The following is a 22,590-nucleotide window of genomic DNA, read 5'->3' as shown; positions in this document are numbered from 1 at the left end:
TAAAAAATACTCTATTAACAAATCTTCCATAAGAAAATATAGTATTTCATCTCTTCAATGTCTTATTTCAGTTACCTAAAACACTTTGCAATAAATAAAACATTATTTATTAAGCATTTTATTTCCCTAAAGAATCTCTTTTCTCTTCACAGCTTCTATAGTCCCCTGACATACTGTTTGTCTATTTGTCTCCTCCCACTAAAATGTATCCTCAAGGGCCAGAACTTCACTGTGTTTATTGCTCTAAGTACTCAATATATGAATAAATGGTACCAATTATTTAAAGAACAAATTCTTAAGCTCAAGTATTAAATTTATTAGCTTTCAGATAAAAGACAAGTATCACCATTTATCATCTGGTAAAAATCTAAACAACCCTTATTTGTTAGTATGTATTTAAATAAATGTTACAAAAAATTTTACAGATATAAAGGGATAGTGAAAAGTAACTTTATTAAAATTTTTAAGAATTTAAACATCACATACTTTCTGGATCAATAAATTTTGGTATAAAACATCATAAAAGATGTCACATGTTTTTTCAACAAATAGGAGGGTCCAGGTTTTTGTCACAAAAGAACTATAAGCTGAAGGCCTTTACTAGAATAGAGCATTATTTGCTCTTTGTCCTTAACAATGTGCTGTCCCCTCCTCCATTCTTGAGTTTGAGATAAATCAACTAGGATATCACCATCTGATGACTCAGAAAAAGATTTCACTTAGACAATTTCACCATCATCATTAGGGCCTAGAATGCTGCTCTCTGTCCGAGAGCATCCATCTTCTGATTCATGTAAAAATCATGAAACCTTTTCCTCTTGTCAACTTTCTTCTCTGTCATTTTGGTCAGAAAATGAAGAATTTTGAATTCTCAGTGTGTTAAACAAAAGGTGAAAGTAGAAAAGAAAGACAGTGCTCCCAGTCTTCTTTTATGCCTTCTTAAAGATGATGGGATACAGTGCACAACACATTAAGAAAACTGCAAGATGACCATTAATTTCACTACTGCTTCATCATTTGGCAATTCAATCATTCTTCCACTTTCACTGTATTTCAGTCTTTTTAACCACAGATGAGAATAATTGAAAAGTAATGATAAGTAACAAAAAAGTGATTTCTAGGATGATGAGCAAAATGTTTCACTATGGGAAGAATAAGATCATTGAGATCCCATATATATTTTACATTGATACAGTAGTCCAACAATCCCTGAAAGTATTGACAACATAGAATTTCACTCTATTTCTTTTAAATAAAATTAGTTTATCAATTGGGGGTTCTCCGAAGAAAGTACAAAATTATGAGTCATCAATTTTAGTAAGCTGATCAAGAGAATCAGGAATTTATAAAATTATAGATAGTCTATAATCGGCAGTCCAAATAAACGAAGTAAAAGTTTATGATTCATATTATATAACACAAAAACTCAAATTACCCATTAAGTAGTCATTTAAAGAGCACTTTAATTAGCTGAACTATTTACCAAAATCATTATCCCTCTTAATCCTCATAAGATCCAAAGAGGTAGATACTATCATTTCATCTTCATATAACAAACAAACAAACAAACAAAAAAGGAATAGTGTCAGAGTAGATAAGTAAATAGCTGGAGGCCATTCTATCAGGAAAAGGCCAAGTCAAGATTCAAATCCAAATCTGCCTCCAGAAACCAAAATCTCACCATTATCATACAGAGCTTCTAAAGTATCTTTTTAAGTTCCATGTTATTTTTAAGATTTTTGTTACTTGAAAAGTCATCATAACTTGTTAAAATTCTATTTTGTTTCGAACAAGTCAATATACTTTAACTGCTATAATACAGCATTTCTAACTAAGCAAAAGCTGACATACAGTTTCAGTAGACAGAAGAAAGACTCTCAAGGGAAAGCCAAAAACTCACAGAACATTGATAGTTTCCACTGAAAACCACTATTTCAATTTATAGGAATGTGATTTAAATCAATTTATTTTTACTAAAAAACAAAAAAACTGATGAACATAATCCATATTTTATTTAAAATAATTTTATGATATTCAGAATCATATTGCAGATAAAGATAATTACTGAGCCTTCTGACCTGATTTTACTCTATCCCATATTCATTCATTTTACAAGTAACTATTGAACATTTAATATTGGCAGAGACTATTCCAAGCTCTGGGATGGACAGTGAATGAGACAGTCTCTGCTTTTATGCAATTTAAAGCATTCCAGTGCAGGAAATTCAGGAGAAGCTGTCAAATTGGTTTCTGGAAAGGTTTTTTGGCAGTATAGCAATAAAAAAATATATATATTTAAAATATATCAGCATTAAAATTATGGCTGTTTTTATGCATATTTTGGCAATTTGGTAATACCAATCAATGCTATCAACGTGCTTATGCTTGAATCAACTATTTTCACTTCTAGTAAGTTAGCCTGAAGAGTGCATCAGAAAAGTACACAATGATATATAGATATGTATCTCCAAATGTTCATTCCAACATCACTGACCAACAATTAAAAACTATAAACAACCTATATATCCATCAATGGATAACTGGCAAGGAAATTACAGGAATCCTATATTAATGTTATCCCTTTTTAAAAATTAGCTCACTGACAGTAATCACAAGTATTTACCACAAAATCATTAAAAACATACTACTGGCATGAGAAAAACACCCATGAGAAAAATAACATACTAAGTTTAAGAAAAAGTAAGCAAACAAACAGCATATGGGTCTCATTTACATAAAACTGAGGAAGAGAGAAAAGTATATCTGAAAGACTATGCATAAAATCTCTTAAAGTATACTTACAAATTTTAGCCTTATCTTTGATAGCAAGTTTTCAAACGACTATTTCCTTTCCTTCTGTTTTTTAACTTTTCAAAAACTAAGCATATAACACTTTTATAGAACAAAATAGCCAATCATGCTATAATGATGTATATACCAGCTTTTATTTTATTTATTTATTCATGAGAGACACAGAGAGAGAGAAAGAGACAGAGACAGAGAGAGAGAGATAGAGGCAGAGACACAGGCTGAGGGAGAAGCAAGCTCCATGCAGGGAGCCTGACATGGGACTAGATCCCGGTCTCCAGGATCACACCCTGGGCTGCAGGCAGCGCTAAACTGCTGAGCCACCCAGGCTGCCCTATTACCAGCTTTTAAATTCTTTTAACAGTAGAATCGTTTTTGCAATCAAAATCTTACAGATAGACAAAATATACTGAAGATTTAAAACAAGAGTAACTCTGATCAGCTCTGGTAGGGCAAACTCTTAAGACCCAACTAGATGTACTTTTTTCCACAATTCCTGTTCAACACCCCCAAAGCAATCTACAGAAAGCACCATTTTAGCTGACTTTAACTTACTATGAAAACTAACATAGATCTGAGTAAATATATAACACAATCTCATTTTGTTTCAGGATTAGATATATACAGCTATATATTCTACACAGAAAAAGTAAATGGTGCCATACAATGAATATACATCACAAATGTTGGGCTTATCAACAGAGTTTTCCCTTCTTGTATATATATTTTCAAATGACTTACAAAGAGCACACATAAATGTTATGATTGAAGAAAAAATTTCATTTTAAATATAAAAAACAGACAAAGGGAAATATCAAGGGTATAATTAACTATCCACAATGGACCTAGAAATGTTTTAAAAGCATTCAAATTCAGGAAGCTCACCCAAATTCAAATTATAAATAAAGCAATGTACCATGGCACTTGAGAACTGTCCTAGGCTTATTTCCTACCCTTCACAAAGGAGCTGCTTTGATATACTAAAAAAAGGCCATAAGTCTAAAAGTATAACATACACAAAATAGTAAAAGCTCACTCAATACAAACTTGTAAAAGAATGCCAAGCAAAAAGAAGAAGCTTTAAAACATTCAGGAAAATACCAAGCAAGTTCGCAAAGCCATAAAGACTCAGTAACTTCTTTCACTTACCATCACCTCCATATTCTTATGAGGTTCCACAAATCCATTAACAGTTAATTTACGCAGCACTGAAAAGTAAAATTGAGCTTTATTGCATCTAATTGCCTCATATACTTTATCCTATTAAAATCACAATCATAACAAAGACTCAGAATCACAAAAGCTTCATCAACTGGGGGTTACTCTAACTTCATCCTTTCATAGAATAGTAAAGAAAGGTAATCCCTGGTCATTGGTTTGTTTCCCGTGGGAAAGATGGAATGATAGCCAAGTTCTTGGGACTCAAACACTGTGTTCCTCTCAGATATCTTAACTACTTATGTTTCTAAAACCATTTTGCAAAATTTAAATTCTATAATTGTTAGTACTTCTCATCTGCAATAATCCCTAGTTTGAAACTGAGAAAATTACTACCTCTATTCCATAACCTTGAAATATGTCTCAACAGTGACCAAAAAGCTTCATTTAGTTTTAGGCTACATTAATGAAAATACAGTATCTCCTAAAAAGGATATAAAAACTAAACTATTTCTAAATCTGAAATAGATCATAGTGCTCAAGTATAAACATCACATTTAACGTATAACCGCTATATTATACACAAGAGAGACCAAGCAGGATAAACAACTGGAAGTCAGACCTAGATTTAAATCCTAGCTCTAACATCTACAACTGTATTATTTTGAACAACTTTTCTAGATCTCACATTCCTCATCTATAAACTATGGTTAATAAATTCATTTGTTCACACAAAAGTACTTGCTCTACATCACCAAGAGTGTCCTTTCTTTTGCCCTTCATCACTTGGTTAACTTCCACTTATCCTACAATAAATCTGGTTCAAACATCACTTTCTCAGTGAAGTCTTTTCTGACCACATGTCAGTTACCATAATATTGTAAGATCACACTGTCACATGTCATTTCAGATGTATTTGTGTGATCATTTTATTATGTCTGTCAACCCAATGTCAAATACCACCATGAATTTATTTAAATGGTGAATACATACACACACACAAACACACACATTTAAAAGATACTAAATGCACAAAGGTTTAAGCTCAGATTACATATAGCAAAAACTGCAGTCTTAAGTATTGCTCAAATCATAGAAATTTAACAGCTGGGCAGAACAAATATTTTAAAGGGAAATGCTATAGGATTTTTCCAAGTCAAGATATCTTAGAAATGCTACGACCCTGAGACAGGGAAGTATTGAAAGGCTAAAAGCAGGCTAATGTACAGTAGAGCTGCATCCTTTCTGTCAGGAGTTACTCTCTGAAATCGGTAAGATAAGAAAAACCCAATCAAAAGCACTCAGGAATATTCCTTGATCGTTAAATACAGAACTTACGTAAGTTTTGTATCATAACCTTACACCACTTTCTCTAATTCTTTCTGGATGAATGTTTCCCTCTAAATCCTTTTAATTTCTTCCTCAAGGATGTTGACAAAACCATCTCCACTCACCTATATAACCAATCAACCACGCCATAACAGAGAACCACCTATATAACCAACCAGCAATGAATTTTATTTGTCAACAGTTCCTTGAAATTATTCATGCTTTTCCTTGAAATTATTCACACTTGTTTACAAGGTTCACCAAAATGTGTTGACCTTTTGAAGTCTGCGCATCCACTGTCTGATGAATGTAAGTGATGCTTGAGAGTATGCAAAGTGTACATCAGCATCCTAAGGTACTAAGGGGAGTATGACAAAAGGGCTTATTTAAGCCAAAGGATGCAAAATGAGCCACAGTAAGAGAACTAAAAGCTGCTTGAGATCAAACTAATAAACACAAACTAAAAAGAGCCTAAGCACAAGAAGAAGGGAGAGACTGGAAGACAAAGAGCATTTTATAACAGAAAGGAACCTGAGATTATGTTCATCAAGATAAAAAGCTCAGGAAAGATAAAACAGAGATTTGGGCTAAGGAAATACATACAAGCAAAGCGTATGAAACCAGAGGCCAAGATGGCACACCATCCAGCACCTTCTAAAATCCAAGTGAGGTTAAGGTACAAACAAGAAGGACAGAAACTGAGTTCTTATGGAAAACTGGGAGACAGAGCTCACTAACACTTGAGGACCGAAGTTTAGGGAAGTTAGCACAGCAATAAGAGTAGGAGCCTAGAAAGGGAAGTGTAAAGTAGAAGCAAAAAAAAAAAAAAAAAGTAGAAGTATTTGAAAGAACGTATTCAGAGCCCTGGGACCCCAGCAATGTGACTATAACAAATCTATCCCACACTTTTACAAATTAGAGGAAAAGCTATTCTCACAAAAGAAAAAACCACAAATAAGGCCTCATCTCTGAGGGAGAAACTAACCACTTATTCTCCAAGGGCAAGGAGGAGCAGATAATCCAACAGTGGAACTATTTGTTGACTCTTCCAAGGTATGTCATTTGCAAAATGAACAAATCAAGTTTAATAGTACCTTTCAATGACAGCAGAGTTCGTTCTAGTGAACTTAGAACTGCAGCTTCATTGCCAGAAGAAACTTGTTGAAGGAATGTGTCTGTATGGTGATTCCACAGAGAGCAGGCAAAATTATAAATTCCAGAAGCTAACTGCAAAGAAATATCAACAAATTTGTTCACAATAAAAAAAAAAAAAACAGATTTCAGTTATCAGATCTACATAGTAATACATTTCATTTTTTATGTCACCTTTTAATTTCAGTTTTAGTCTCCTTTTCAAGGGGATGTGAAATAATTAAGTCATTTATCACATTTCAAACTTTTTAAGGCAAAACGAACAGTATTAGGGACCATTTGTTGGCTGCTGCAGTGTACACACATATTCACACCTAAAATATTAGTTGTGCTTGAAACAGTACTTAGTCTAATGCCTGCACTGCAGTCTGACATTTCTATTTATTCCTTTTTTCTTCCACTGATATGTTGCAACACTCAGTTTTTAAGATAAAGACAGACTGTCACTGAGTGTAACACACATAAAACAATATACTAAGAAATACAAAAGAACGAAATTTCTGTGTCCTGCCAGTTCTCAGTTCTATCCACGATGGTTTCAGGGCATTTTAAAGCGGGAACGTACAGACCATGATGCTTGTCAGGCTGCTTTCCTAATATGTACTGCTACCTACAAACCTGACTTTCATAATGGGATGCAGTAGGCCTCTGCCACCCAGGTTAACGCAGAGCCATTTTGTTTTGTTTTGTTTCAGAGAAGGTCTAAGAGCAATGCAGCTGAGTCTACAGGGCCATTTAATTTAAATAAAAACGAGATGAAAGTACATATATAAATGACTAGTTATCATTAACATACTTCAGAATGGTTTTTCTTATTCCACATAAAAGTATATCATTTCCACTAAACACTAGACTTATAGCAAGATTAGAAACCAGGCAGAAATGCAATTCTGTAAATATAAGAAAACTTCCATGAAAAAATATTTCTATTATTTTAATTCAAAAAAAATTTTTTTTAAAGATTTTATTTATTTATTCATGAGAGACAGAGAGAGAGAGAGAGAGAGAGAGAGAGAGAGAGGCAGAGACACAGGCAGAGGGAGAAGCAGGCTCCATGCAGGGAGCCCGATGTGGGACTCGATCCTGGGACTCCAGGATCACGCCCTGGGCCAAAGGCAGATGCTCAACCGCTGAGCCATCCAGGGACCCCTAATTCAAAAATTTTTAATGGCCTGTGCTTACAGGTGTAGGGTAAGAGCTTGGCCAAATCCCCCTGGTGACTTTGCACATATCTACATAGGCCACAAAGACAAAGGCTTGAAACTCAATTAATAGGACTACCAACAGAACATATTACAATCCTCCTGGAAAACAAGAAATGGAAAGTTTGTAAGGAACTGCTACCAGGCCATGTTCCTGCTCACCTCCTCACCTTCCAGGTTCTGATGAGATAAAAGGTTTTCTGACCCATCCCCCTCAAAAGAGAGCTGCAGAAAATAAAACCACTTAGTTATGGTCTAGAACCAGCTCCTTAGCAATGGGGCATCCCACAATTTGCACCTGAGTCATTCAATCCATATTGCTTTGGTCAACCTTTTAGGTAAGTGGAACAAAAACCACAGAAAATTGGTACTAATCTCATTTCTCTGTCTAAAATAAGTAATAAATTGTCAGAATCTAAAAGGGCCTTTGTCTTTACCAAATGATCAGTAAAAGCTGGAGTAGGCCCTTGCTTGAAACAAGTACAGTGACTCCTTATTAAGTAGCTTCAGCATATTCTCAAGTACACATGGAATACTTCAGAGAATGAAATCAAGTTATTTAATCTTAATGTTTCATGACAGCCAAAATATAGGAGTGATAATTGTTTCAACACTGTTTTACAGCAAGCAGCAGTATCACAAACAGTTAAGGATCTAATACATCAACAGGCTATAATCTAATCTAATCCAATTTTCTAATCTAATCAGAAGAAAAAAACACTTCAAAAAACTTGTAAACTTTACTTATAACTATAGTGAACTTCAGTATTTTTCTTAGTAAGTCCTTTCTTAGAAAATGAGGTTAAATATATGTCTAGAATTGGAAAATCCACAATTTCAATTTTTATTACACTTACTGTGTAATTTTAAATTAGAGCATCCTACACTTTTCCAAACATATAAATCATCAAAATATGTCTGCCAGAAAAGTGAAAGAAAAGAAAGAGGTTTAGAGGCAAAGAAGGAGTAGTAATGATATATAAGACCTAAAAGTAAAGTTTTAAACTAAAGTATAATTTCTTATTGCAGCAAATATTTCAACAAAATAAACAAGTCTTTAGCCCTGACCATAATTTTTAGACCTGCTTTATGCGTATGTAGTAAATAAAATTTAAGGAGTGCCATACCCCAATTTCAAATAAGAACAGAAGATTATTACACTCTAAAGCAGTCTCTTGCTCACAAATTACTTTCTAGCCCTCCTCTCCATCTCCTCCTTAAAACTACTTGTTTCGCATTAACTTCTACACACAGATTTCATTCAAAATGTTCAGACGGATGTCTATATAAAAATTTGTTTTCTAACAGTGGATCTGAAGTCCCTTGAACTCTTGTAAAAGGTATTTTCAGGAAACAAGTATTTATGCAGATACTATTAACTACATGATAAAATTAACAAAGGTTACAACAGAATAAGAGTAGACATTTACTGAACCTACTCTGCACTAGGCAATGCTCTCAGCCTTTTACCTTTATCACCTTATTTAATCATCACAATCTAAAAAGTAGATATCCCCATTTTACAATGAAGAAGTCGAGGTAAAGAAAGGTTAAGTAACTTGCCCAAGAGTAAAGAGCATAATTAGTAAGAGGAAGAGACCAGACTGAAATCAAGGAAAGTGCTCAGAGCTTAGATTTTTAACTTCTCTGTTCTAATGCCTCTTAATATACAGTACATAGCATTTAACTACATAGTAATATAATAAAAGAAATAAACATTAGTTGTACAAATCCTATTTAAACTTTTTAGTACAATACCAAGTAGATACTATCCCATACATTCAGAATCAATTATAGTAAATCCTGTTCTCCAAAAGTTATGTAACAATTCAATAATGTCAGAATTTTCTTTTCATAAAAACAAAAAGGAAAACTGCCCCACACTACCTGAGATCAAAACTGCTGCTAATATGGATGCAATAGATTGTTTGAATCAGAATCTCACCTAACAAATTCTTCCGGAAGCCTTACCCTCCTTGGTATAACACTCAACAGAATAACATGTACTTCTGTTCTATTATTTACATGAATACCTATGCAAGACAGCTAATATAAACTGAACATTGTTCATACATAAATATATAATCTTTGTATATATAATTTGGAGCAAGTCCCATTCATTAATCCTAAGAGTCATAGGGCCTTTTATCTAATTCTCAATGTCCTCCTCTAACACTACATGCCAGACTCAATAAAGAAAACAACAGCAACCCATTCCCTAGTTTCTCAATTAAAAAGCAAGATTAAGCCTGAGAAAATAAGCTGACAAAATGAAATCTGACACCAGCTGAAAAAAACAAAACAAAACATGTAAGAGATAATCTACCATCCTAAACCAACAGCATAATATAACTGAACTTAAGAGGTTCATGGCATGGGGTGCATCAAATAGAACACAATTCAAGAAGTGATGAAAGGAAAGAACCTCTTATTTGTTACAAATAAGGAAACAGCTCTCAAAGCAATATCAGGCAGTGAGGCTAGTACTGGAAACTTTTATTCAATTGATCAGGGGGCAGGAGCAAGGAGCTCACCAAGGCACTTAGGTTCAACTGCTCTTGCCTAGCATGTCAATATGCTGTTGCTGGTGCATACGTCCTATGTTCAAAAACTGGAAGAGAACTCTGCCCACTGGAGGAGACCTTAGAGTTATAATGAACTAAAGGTAACTTTAGCGCAACTTTGGAGGCTTCTGCCCAGGTCCTCACTTCTAATCCTGCTCAAACTGGCTCAAGTAAGGGCTACCAGGCAAGAAGCACCTAGCAAGGGGCTCTCAAGTGAAACACCTAGAACTGTTGGTTCTGCAAGTTAAAACACATTCCTTTCTTTTGTCTCCCTCCCCAGCTTTCGGCCCTCTTATTTGGGCCCTCTTATATGAGTAACTTCCTGTTGCATTCTAGCTAACAAAAACATTTCAGATTAATTTTCAACATATTTTACAATAACATGAGCATAACATTAGCAAAATGGCAAAACTACTTTAAGTGTTGTAATTTTTTCATGCACTACTTCTGTTCCTGGAGAATCTCTTTATATAGAATTCTATCACCTGAATATGCACATTGTAAATTATGGTATACGTACCAAACATAAAATCCTCCCTACTCACTCCCAATACAAAAAAAAAAAAAACCCAAAATATACCACAGAACATCTGTGTACACTGTACCATAGGTTCTTACTGTCACAAAAGTAAACAAAAGGAAGTTTTTCATTATGGTGAAATCAGTCATTACAGTAAAATTCCATTTTGCTCCATAAAATTGTCTTCTTTTCCTTTTACAGCTTTACTCTAATACATGTGTAAGAAAATTGTGTAATTCAGATAATCAAAGGTTCTATCCTTTCTACTTTAAGCAACTTTCAGTAAATTTTGAAATTTTCAGCCCCATTTCTTAAACATAATGTCATAATATTTACAGATTTAAGGAAAAGTTAGATCTTTATTAATTCTTCTTGCTTTCTAGCCCCTGAAAATTAACAATTATTAGCAACTAATTACTTTGATTAGTCATATAAATATGAAAAGCACTTAAGTAGCTTGGCATACAGCAGGTATTGCTCAATGAAGGCATAGAGCATTTAAGACAAAAATCAAAAAAGAACCAGTTGTACTGAGAAAGAAAATTTTTTTTAATTTATTTTTATTTATTTTTCTTTTTTGAGGAAGAAAATTTTAATTGACATTCTCCTTTGTCTCCTATTCCATTCGGAGCTAAACACCTAGTTAAGGACATTAGGGGTCTATTAAAAATCTCATTCAAGATTCTTTTTAGCTGGCCTACAAAAAAAGGGCCTCTACACAAACTGGGATGGTTGGAATGAAGAAGCAGCAATGGCACAACCCTTTCAGCCCAAGAGTAAAAGGGAAAAGACAGATAATGAAGGAGGAAATCACAAAATTTGTTTAGAAGCACTGTCAACTAGCCTATATAAACAAGTCCTGCCCTGTTTTACATGTCCCAGAAAATACCAACAGCTGTGTGCTCATAGATGGCTCAGATGGAAAAGGAGAAATAATGCAGCAAGTAGGCAAAAGAAAAACTTTTCTTCCACATTTTCTTTTTAAAAATGTGGAGGGAGAAGGGAGACAATTCAGTGAAACAATATAAAAATAAGCTATTTAATGAAACATTTTAGGTACCGGTTCACAAAACCACAAATACTTGCACTTTCTTTTTCTAAACCAGAAGAAACAGTGCCACCCACTGACTGCTGAGTGATTTTTAACCGATAAGTACAAAGACTTCATTCCTTGAATGTCGAAAGGGAACCATTACAGGAATTATTTCTTTTAGCATTTAAAATGTTCCTACACTTTTTTAGCCTCCAGAACACAGTTCTCACAATTTTGTCCTAAGAAACATTACCAATGAGAAACTTTCAAATCAAAGTCTTGTAATTCATCACTAATAGTGAAGCACAAAATTTTACCCATAATCTATAGTGTCAAATCTGCTTAACCTCAATCTCCTCAATAGTCATGAGATGTAAAACATACAAAATCCTATAAAATAAATGAGTCAAATCTTTCAGCAAGTAGCAAGGGGGAAAAAAAGGAAATGAATACTATTCTAAAGTAAAAGATATTTAAAAACTTGACCAAATGTACCCATCTTATTCATTTTTCTGGCTCAAACCACTTGTTAAAGTCTGAACAATGTAGAAAATTTGCTCCAAGTATTGGATGGTACTAAATCACTATTTTTACTTTTCTTAGGTTTGATAAAAGTTAAATGATTATAAACATAATAAGTATCTTTTTACAGATGAATATTCAAGTATTTAGTGATAAATCACCATTAAATCTTTAAATGCTTTAAAACAATTTAGGAAAAAAGGTGAAAAAACAAAAATAGCAAAACATTAACTGCTAAATTTAAGTGATAGGTATGTGGTACTTTATATTTTTCCTTGGCTTTCTGTTATGTTTCAAAAAAGTTTTTAAGTGACAAAAAAAATTTTAAGACAAAATTTAAAAACACATGTATGTTCTTAATGACAAAAACAGTATTTCTTTTGAGAGTTATCAGTTTTCTCTTTAATACAAGGCTTAAATATGAATTTGCTTCCATTTAACCATATATATATATATATATATATATATATATACATATATACATATTTGATATACATATATATATCAAATCACCAAAACATTTCAGACAGAAGCTCTGGTGGGTACAAGATTTATCTCAAAAACAATTTCTAATCAAACTGCCAAAGTCTCTCAACCTGGTATTTATTTACTTTCACTGAAGGACGTTCCGAAAGACTGGTAACAATCTATTATCCACATGTCTTTAAGTAAGCCCTCGTTTTCATTTCATTCTCAAACCTAACACTGGTACAGCTCCGGCCTGGGAAGGTCACTGTGGCCCTCCTTGCAGGTCCTTCAGGCCGTCTAACCCTAGCACAGCCACAGACCTGTGTTCTGCCACTGGGGCCTAAATCTTGTTCTCATGTATCCAAAGAATCACAGTTCATAAAGAAACAGGGAAAGATGAAACTACCTCCTCCCCACTTGGGATCTTAGCTGTGCTCACAGCTAGGTCTCAGCCATCCAATACAGTGACTGCCAGAACAGGAACCCAGTATGTGTCAGATGGACAGAACAAAGAACATTCTCCTTCAAGAACAACTTGCAGAGATTCTAGCAATACATTTTTTTGAGTTTTTATTCTTTTTTCTAAGCCCATTTTTGTAGGACCCAGGTAAGGGTTTGTATACTACAGAAAGGAGAAGCACCATCCTATACAAAAAATCTCCCCTTATGTTCAGTGCATGGCTTTCTTCTTTTTTTTTTCTGGCTCAAGCTAGTCCTGTTGAGTCTTTCTCCTCCCTTAGAAGTTCCCACCAAAAGGTTCTTCTTTCCCTCCTATTAACATAAGCCTAGACACACACATACACACTCAAATCCCCACACAGGGTCAGAGCAGAAATGACCCTTTATAAAATCTGAAGCCATCCTTACATAATGTACTTTAATTTTTTATTTTTTAAAGATTTTTATTCATGAGAGACACACACAGAGAGAGAGAGAAAGAAAAAGAAAGAGAAAAAAGAAAGAGAAAGAGAAAGAGAAAGAGAAAGAGAAAGAGAAAAAGAAAGAGGGAGGGAGAGGTAGAGACACAGGCAGAGGGAGAAGCAGGCTCCACGCAGGGAGCCCGACATGGGTCTCCAGGATCCACAGGTCTCCAGGATCATGCCCCAGGCCGAAGGCGGCGCTAAACCACTAAGCCACTGGAGCTGCCCACATCATGTGCTTTTAAAAGCCAATATAAAATTCGGCAGAGCAAGAGACAAGATCTAGATTCAACATGGCATTTGGTTAGGCAATAAGAATCACCCAAACAAAACCAAAAACAAGCTATTTCACTTATCAAATGATTTACTTCGAAACACATTTATGGGGCACCTGGGTGGCTCAGTTGATTAAGCATCTACCTTTGACTCGAGTCATGATCTCAGGGTCCTGGAATCGAGCCTCGCGTCGGGCTCCCCACCTTGCTGAGAGTGCTTGTCTCTCTTCCTCTCCTCTTCTGCCACTGTCCCTCTCGTGCTCTCATTCTCATTCACTCTCTCTTCCTCAAATAAATAAAATATTTTTTTAAATTTATGTTGTAAGTAAATTTCACTACAATATAATATCCTGAAGGCTAGAGCTATACCATGGAAGTAGCATCTTGGTATTATCACATTTAACATTCATAATTTCAACTACTGGGAAGTTTCCCCTAGGGATTACACCATGAAGTTAGAGATTTCTAAAAAGTAAGTATCAAAGTCTGCTACGAGGCTGAGCAATCTTACACGAACCATCTCAAAGTAGCTATGTGGTTCCATTTTGTTAGCTTATTTAGAAAACATACTAACTCATCAAGAAGACTATTCTGAAGTATGACTGGGCTTTGAACAACATGAGGGTTAGGGGCAACTCCCACTTCCACATGCATTCAAAAATTTGTGAATAACTTCTGACTCCCCCAAAACCTAACTACAAATAGCCTACTGTTGACTGGAAGCATTCCTGGTACCATAAGCAGTGGATTAACCCATGTATTTTGTCTGTCATTTGTATTATACACTGTATTCTTACAATAAATTGAGTTAGAAAAGAGAGAATGTTACTACAAAAATAAGAAAAATACATTTACAGAACTGTACTGTAAAAAACTCTGTAAGTGGACCTGCTCAGTGCAAACCTGTGCTCTGAGGGTCAACTATACTGTAATGTGGTTTTCACATGGCCTCAGTTTTCTCTTACCTTCATCATGCAAACAACATACACGCTGTTTAGTGGGAATTTATTCATCATCAACCCTTCAGTTTTTAAAATTTCTAAGTTTTATTCTTGGCCACATAAACAACCTAACACGTATTTTCTTCTCTGGCAGATTTTAATAGCTTACTAAATGATGTCTGAGGGTTTGTATCTTAGGACTTTCCCCATGAATGCCTTCCATCTCCCTCAGTATTGCATATATTTCTTGTATGTGATAAGCAATCAATTATCTGTTGAATGACTCTGAAGCAGAATGTAAGATTTATTCCTAACTTAGAGCCTAAAAAGAGGTCTAACAAATCATAGAAAATGTCCTTTTCAGAGATTCATACTGAAGTAATTTTGAATGAAAGAAGTAGTCATGATTTGCTCCAGCAAAGAGGAAAAGCAAACAGAGCCACACCTCAGGAAAAAATAAATGTGGATTAAAGGTATATGGAGGTTAGACTGTCCTCTTAGCAAGATTACATTTGAAATTTACTGAACTGTTTATATATCAAAATTACACAGCAAAAATTGACAGGTGTTATGTCAAAAAAATTTTTTTAAAGGGACAAAACTAAATACACAAAGGTCTTGGCTTTTAGACAAAAACAATATTAAAAATGCTAATATATCTATCTAAATTATGCTGTAACTCCATCTCAAAACTTTCATGGTGCTTACAGAGTTTAACCTAAAGTAATAAAGATTATAAATTCATATAATTACACAACTTTAGAACTGAAAGGATTTTAAAGAATCATAAAATTTAAGTGTCTTGCTCAAAATCCCAAAGCTGCTCTGCTCATAGAGAACAATGGAAAACATTTCTTCTCTGTTAATCTAAATTTCTAAAAAACAAGTGAAATAAGTGAAATATATTGCTTTCAAATGATCTTTTCATGTATTTTTAGGTTTGGATTGCTTCACTTACCACATATACTTTTATGGATTACACATCATGTCTGCAAAATATTAACTGGTTAATACATTTATAATTACATTAGAACTGTGATTTGTACCTTAAATTTCCTTGCTTTCATAGACTTTAGATCTTGATTTCAACAGTTAATATCAGTATTTTTATATTCAGGTTTCTATGAAAGCATACTGTTTTATAGAAAACAAATTATTTTTTGTGTCAAACCAAGCTCAATTTCGTGACTGCAAAGAATTTTCAAATCAATTATTGACTGTAATATGTCCCTCTCAAAAGAACATAATTTATTTAATGTGAAAGAAAAATAAGATACAGTAACTATTGGGACAAACTGAGCAGCAGTTTACATTTTTAAGTGCACACTGCACTACTCTTCTAGAGGAACTAGCTCAACTAAGAGCTTACATTTTTTAGGTGGGAAACTAATTTAGTACATGAAGACCCTCTTAGCAGCATCATAGTAAAAATATTTTTAAAAGAACTTTCTCATACTTCAGATAACCAAAATGAGAGACAGGCTACTTTATTAACTAGCAAAACCGCTTTTTATAATATCTTCCTACATATACCAACTTCAATTAAACTAAACATCTTATACCCCAAACCCATCAGACATGTCTCCTCTTGGGTTCCCCTCTATACTATGCTCCATGTTTCCAGGTTCAGCTGCTCCAGTCAATACTGAAAGATACTAAGCTAATTTTTTTCCAGATGTCTTAAGTTTTACATATCCTCCCAAAACTCCTGCTCTTGAAAGTTTTACAGTATGCTACTTCGAAATCTAGAAGGTACTAAGAAAAGTCTCCTATTTATTCATTTAACAAGCAGTTCTTGAGCACCACCTACTTCTATGCATTCTTCTGGGCTTAACAACAAGACTATAACAATAAAGGCTACAAATCCTCTCTCATGAAGCTCATGGTATAGTGGGTCTCAGAAAGATAAGTCAACAATTTTAAAGTCAGCGCTATGGAATAAGTACTGTGCTGGAAGTATACACAAGATGCTAGGAAGACCTATATTTTACAGTGTATAGAGAGGAAACAGCCTCAAACTACAAGAAAACTGACCAAGAAAGTAGAAGGAGTCAGAAAGCTAACAACACAAAGAAGTTATCTAGAATACAGCCTCTTATTAGATACAATTTGTAGAGCCTTCTTAGGCTAAATATAAATTATCCCTAAAAACTGTAAAGCAACATATTAGAATACAACCTGAGAAAACTGAACTATAAATTCAAACTTCTAAAGAAGGTACTCTTTCATAAAATCATTGCAACCCTCAACCTTCTAGACATTTGACTTGGGAAAACAGCCAATGTAAAAGTAAGTGGAAGAGTGTAAGATTGAGATAAATGTGTGCAAAATCAGCAAGAAATTCACAGCAAGACCGGAGAGAATAAACAGTCCATTTCTTAAATCTTCGTTGGGTATCAAGCAAAAGCAATAAGGACTTAAAAAGCAACCTTCAACAAAAAAGAATTTCTCTTATACTCAACATCCTTGGATAAACCTAATATTGGCTATTTTTAAAGACTTTTTTTAAAGATTTTATTTATTTATTCATGAGAGACTGAGAGAGAGAGAGTGCGCATAAGCATGAGTTGGGGGGCAGAGTGTAAGGAGAACAGTGGAGGGAGAGGAGGAGCAGAGGGAGAAGCAGACTCCTTATTGAACAGGGAGCTCAACTGGGGGGCTTGATCCCAGGACACCCAGGACCACGACCTGAGCCAAAGGCAAACACTTACCAACCGAGCCCCCAGGTACCTCTAACATTGGCTACTTAAACTGACTAAGTTAAAAGTAGATAACCTAATGTGATCATGGCATATCTCTGGTATATGTGATAATTATCTGGAAGTCTGTTAGAAAAGCAAATTCCCAAATTATATCCTCAAAGCAAGGATTACAAAGGCAAATACTATTAAAAATACTATGAGACTAGTTATATGGTGCAGTCCAAAACATTAGGTTGAACAATATGAAAACCACAACTTTAATAAGGTAAAAATAATCAAATACAAAAATGTCAAAGCAAGCAAGTGAACAAGGTGAAGTCTTTTCAGCAAATGATGCTAAGACACCCAATAAAGGGCTCTCACCAGTTATGTCAGACTCCTTCCCACATCTGCCCTACATACATCAATTATCCAGGAACGTCAATTTTAACGTTCTATACTTCAACTCTATCTCTCACAAATGTCTACTTTATCACAGCTTCTTTTTTCCATCTGAACTTCAAAATCCTCAAAACAGTCTCTGCCTTCAGACCATTTTCTACCAACCAATCCCTGCTTACTGGCAACTAAGCAATATTACTTGTCATATCAGTAGCCAATTTAAAATCTTTTTACAGACATTTTTATACCAGTAGCAGTTTTCATAATCAAATTTATGTTAAATCACTTACATCATAAAACAATTTTCTATCAGCAGCCAGACGTTTGGAAGCCAGAGTCTTGGTAACATGATAGAAGGTAAGTAATGCTCTGTGCTGTCGAAGATCATCTTGGACTTTCACAGATTCTATAAGAGTGGGAATCAGTTCAGGCCACTGTCTAGGACAGTCCAGTCGAGCAACTTTTGCAATCAGCACTGCAATCTGAGTTGCAATCTAAAGAGAAAAAAATTAATCATCAGAAATACACATATGTAAGCAAATCAACAGATAAGAAATGAATTCACAGTTGAAAATTATCTTTTGGTTAGTTAAGACATCCGACAAAATGTGAGTAAAATTACTTAAGACGGTGGTTCACAAAGTATGGTCTAGAGAGGAGCAGGTTAAGACCTTTTTAGAGGTCTGCGAGGTCCTCCCTTTCCCTCATTCATCAGTATGAAGCTAGATTTTCTTAATATAACTTTTCCCCAAATAATACATTCTAACGGAGTAAATGAAGAAGCAGATATGAAAATCTAGATGTCTTCTTTTAAATACTCAGACACTATGGAGATATGCAAAAAAGCACAATAAGGATACTCTTCTCCTTAAATATTTGTTGAACTATGGTTCATTTTCTAAAATTCTATTATGTTAACAATTAGTGGTTTTATTATTTTTAGTTAATATATTTTTAAAATTTTATTTATTTATTCATAACAGACGCAGAGAGAGGCAGAGAGGCAGGCAGAGACAGAGGCAGAGGGAGAAGCAGGTTCCTCACAGGAAACCTGATGCAGGACTTGATCCCCGAACTCCTGGATCATGCCCTGAAGACAAAGGCAGATGCTCAACTGCTGAGCTACTGAGGCGTCCCTTTAGTTAATATTTTTAAATTTCTGTCTTAACTACTAACACAGTAAATAACAACAGATATAACACTTTTGAAATATTCAAGTTAAAATAAGTGTAGTAAACAATATCGTATAAAAATTTAAGAAATTTTTGTAACCATAAGCAAAACTTCTAAAAAAATATCTCACTCTAAAGGAAAGAAAAAAAAATTGAATTGTGTAATCTATTAACTAACCAACTCAGGGTATACAGTGAGAACTGAAAATATGATGGATGAAGGAAACAGACAAGATATCCTGTAGTTTAAAAAAAAAGGAGGGCAGCCCCGGTGGCTCAGTGGTTTGGCGCCTGCCTTCAGCCCAGGGCGTGATCCTGGAGTCCCAGGATCGAGTCCCATGTCGGGCTCCCTGCATGGAGCCTGCTTCTCTCTCTGCCTGTGTCTGCCTCTCTCTTTCTCTCTCTGTCATGAATAAATAAATAAAATCTTTAAAAAAAAAAAAAAAAAAAGAAAAGGAGAGGAGAGGAGAGGAGGAAATAACATAAATCATTAAAATTAATTTCTAAAACTACAAACACAGAGATACTTGCTTTCAATAGCGTGTATCTTAAAATGACTTCTGAATTTTAAAACACTACCCAAATATCACCAAATTTCTTAACAGTTAGAACTGAATCTGAAAATTTTAAACCCATAAACATCACAAATGGACATCATAAAATTTCATCTTTAGTGACAAAAAACAAACGTTGTTTGGGAAAGAAGTAAAAATTAAGGCAAAAGAAACAATATTTAGCATTTGTTTTCTCACTAACCTGGTTTACTGGTTCATTGAAGTTGGTGATTAGCCCTGCACGCAATGTAGACTTCTCCTCCTCTGAGAGAGCACTGCAAAAAGATTTATTTATTATACAAGAGAATGCTACCTAACTATAAATACTGGTAAACACTATTTGAATTTTAACAATCAAAAGCCTTTCAAACAAAGGATCCTGATTAGTTTGGGAAAATAAATAGAATTATTTCCTTCTTTTTTTTTTTTAAGATTTTATTCATTTATTCATGGGAGACACAGAGAGAGAGGCAGAGACACAGGCAGAGCGAGAAGCAGGTTCCCCGTGAGGAGCCCGATATGGGACTCAATCCCAGAACCCCGGATCACAACCTGACCAACCACTGAGCCACCAGGTGTCCCTAAATAGAATTATTTCCAATACTTATAATATTGGCACATCAAGTAATTCATAAGCATAAAATTTCCTTCATGATTCAATAAATATGAACCATAAAATAGTAAATAGGAAATAAGACAAACCTAGAGTAAGAAATGTAGTATTTTGATGTTTGCTTTTATTGATGTAAAAATAGTCACCCAAAAAGAAAAAATTAATAGCTGATATAAGAAATGCATATGAGTAAATATTAAGTCCTACACTGACTTCTTTTATAAAATCTGAGTGGTTATTCTATGGGGTAAGAACGATCAGGAATCAGAAGATATCTGGGATGAAAGACTTATTAGAAATCAACTAGTTTAAAACCTAGGGCCTTCAGAACAAGCAAATCCCTGATAATCGTCTTCATTTTAGACTTCTAGCCTCCTGAACTGTGAGAGAATACAATTCTATTGCTTTAAGTCACCTAGTATCTGGTAATTAATGATGGCACAATCTAAGAAACTAACGCAGCATCTAAAAACAATGTAGGCAGCCAGGACTTAAAAAACGGGCATCTTAGAAAGAAGGGAAAGAGCTATGCTCAACCAGTACATTTCTCCCTGAGGTATTTGCCTACAAAAAAATCAAGGTGAGAGCAGCAGCTACAAGACATAATAAGCAAGGAAGAGATTTCACCAGGTCTCAGGGCTGGAAAAACAAAAACTGAAGTTCAGGGCCAACCAAAAGGCAATACTTTGATAAACACCCAAAGGTTGCTGCTGAAACCTTAAGATAGCTAAAAATTTGGATTAAGAGCAAACCAGAAAGAGACCACCTTCAACTAAATCAAGGATGAAGTCATATCCTATATGCCTGCCTGGAAAAAAAATTAAATTCTCTTTGGAGAAAAAAATCAAAATTCCAAGTCTCTCCAATTTTCTTTTTTTTTTTTTTTTAAGATTTTATTCATTTATTCATGAGAGACACAGAGAGAGGGGCAGAGACACAGGCAGAGGGAGAAGCAGGCTCCATGCAGGGAGCCCTAGTGGGACCCAATCCTGGGACTCCAGTATCACACCCTGAGCCGAAAGCAGATGCTCAACCACTGAGCCACCCAGGCATCCTTCTCCAATTTTCCTTAAACAATGTTTAGCATTCAGTCAAAACCTATCAGGCACAATACAAACCAAGTAAAAATTATTAAAATCAAAACACAAATAGAAAAAGAAATATAAACATTGTAATTAACAAAATCACTCTTAAAATGATTATGATTAAATTGTCCAAGAACACAAGGTGAAAACTGTATTATTTCACTACAGAAGTGGAATTTGTTTTTTAAAAAAATAACATAGCAGCACCTGGGTAGCTCAGTCAGTTGAGCATCTGCTCTCAGCTAGATGATCCCAGGGTCATGGGATCAAGTCTTGCTCTCAGCTAGATGATCCCAGGGTCATGGGATCAAGTCTTGCATCAGACTCCCTGATCAGTATGGAGTCTGCTTCTGCCTCTGCCTCTCCCCCTACTTTCTGTTCTCTCTCCCTCATTCTCCTTTCAAATAAATAAATAAGATCTTAAAAAAAAAAAATACCAAAGGGAAATCCTAGAACTGATTTAAAAAAAAAAAAAAAAAAAAAGGCAAAACAAAAAGGTAACAAACTTGAAGAAAGGTCAGTGGAAAATACCCAGATTAAAATATGAGAAAAAAACACTTCTAAGAGCACCTGGCTGGCTCAGTCGGTAGAACATGTGATTCTTCCTCTCTAAGTCATGAGTTCAAGCCCCACAATGGGTGTAGAGTTTACTAAAAAAAAAAAAAAAAAACGCAATCAAGGTGAACAGGAGAAGAAAAATAGAAAATGAAAATAACTAAAGGAATGCACTGACACTAGCAAGCATAATAACATTCACTTTATAGGGATCCCAGAAAGAGAAGAGAGAAAAGAGGGCAGAAAATGTATTTGAAGTAGCAGCTGAGAACTTCCTGAATCTAGGGAAACAGATATCCAGACCCAGAAGACACAGAGGGCCCCCAAAAGAAACAACCCAAAGAGATCCATGCCAAGACAAATACTAATTAAAATGGCAAAAAAGCTGTAAGATGAGATCAGTAAAATCAGCAAGAAAAAAGAAAAGTTACATACAAGGGAGACCCCACAAGGTTATAAATAGGGGATTTTTCAGCAGAAACTCAACAGGCCAGAGAAAGTGGCATGATATATTCAAAATGATAAAAAGAAAAAAAAAAAAAAAAAACTGCAATCAAGACGCTACCCAGTCAGGCTGTCACTCAGAATAGGAGAGTAAAGAGTTTCCCAGACAAAAGTTAAAGAAATTCATGAACA

The 22,590-nt window shown here is 34.7% G+C and overlaps 1 protein-coding gene across 3 annotated transcripts in view; it reads right to left on the bottom strand.

The window, feature by feature from the left end:
- IPO11 (importin 11) overlaps nucleotides 1–22,590 on the bottom strand; it is a 200,910-nt gene that overhangs the window by 143,915 nt on the left and 34,405 nt on the right. For all 3 annotated transcript variants that reach the window (XR_012031275.1, XM_072826606.1, XM_072826605.1), the window contains exons 4-7: nucleotides 19,904–19,976; nucleotides 18,266–18,469; nucleotides 6,390–6,522; nucleotides 3,958–4,016 (exon numbers count right to left, since the gene is read on the bottom strand). Coding sequence is in view for 2 of the 3 variants with exons in the window: in XM_072826606.1 (XP_072682707.1) it covers nucleotides 3,958–4,016; nucleotides 6,390–6,522; nucleotides 18,266–18,469; nucleotides 19,904–19,976 (469 nt within the window). In the remaining variant the exon portion in view is untranslated. The remainder of the gene's footprint in view (nucleotides 1–3,957; nucleotides 4,017–6,389; nucleotides 6,523–18,265; nucleotides 18,470–19,903; nucleotides 19,977–22,590) is intronic.

Source organism: Canis lupus, chromosome 5, assembly GCF_048164855.1.
Source record: "Canis lupus baileyi chromosome 5, mCanLup2.hap1, whole genome shotgun sequence".
Lineage (NCBI taxonomy): Eukaryota > Metazoa > Chordata > Mammalia > Carnivora > Canidae > Canis > Canis lupus.
This window is presented reverse-complemented; position numbering and strand designations above follow the sequence as displayed.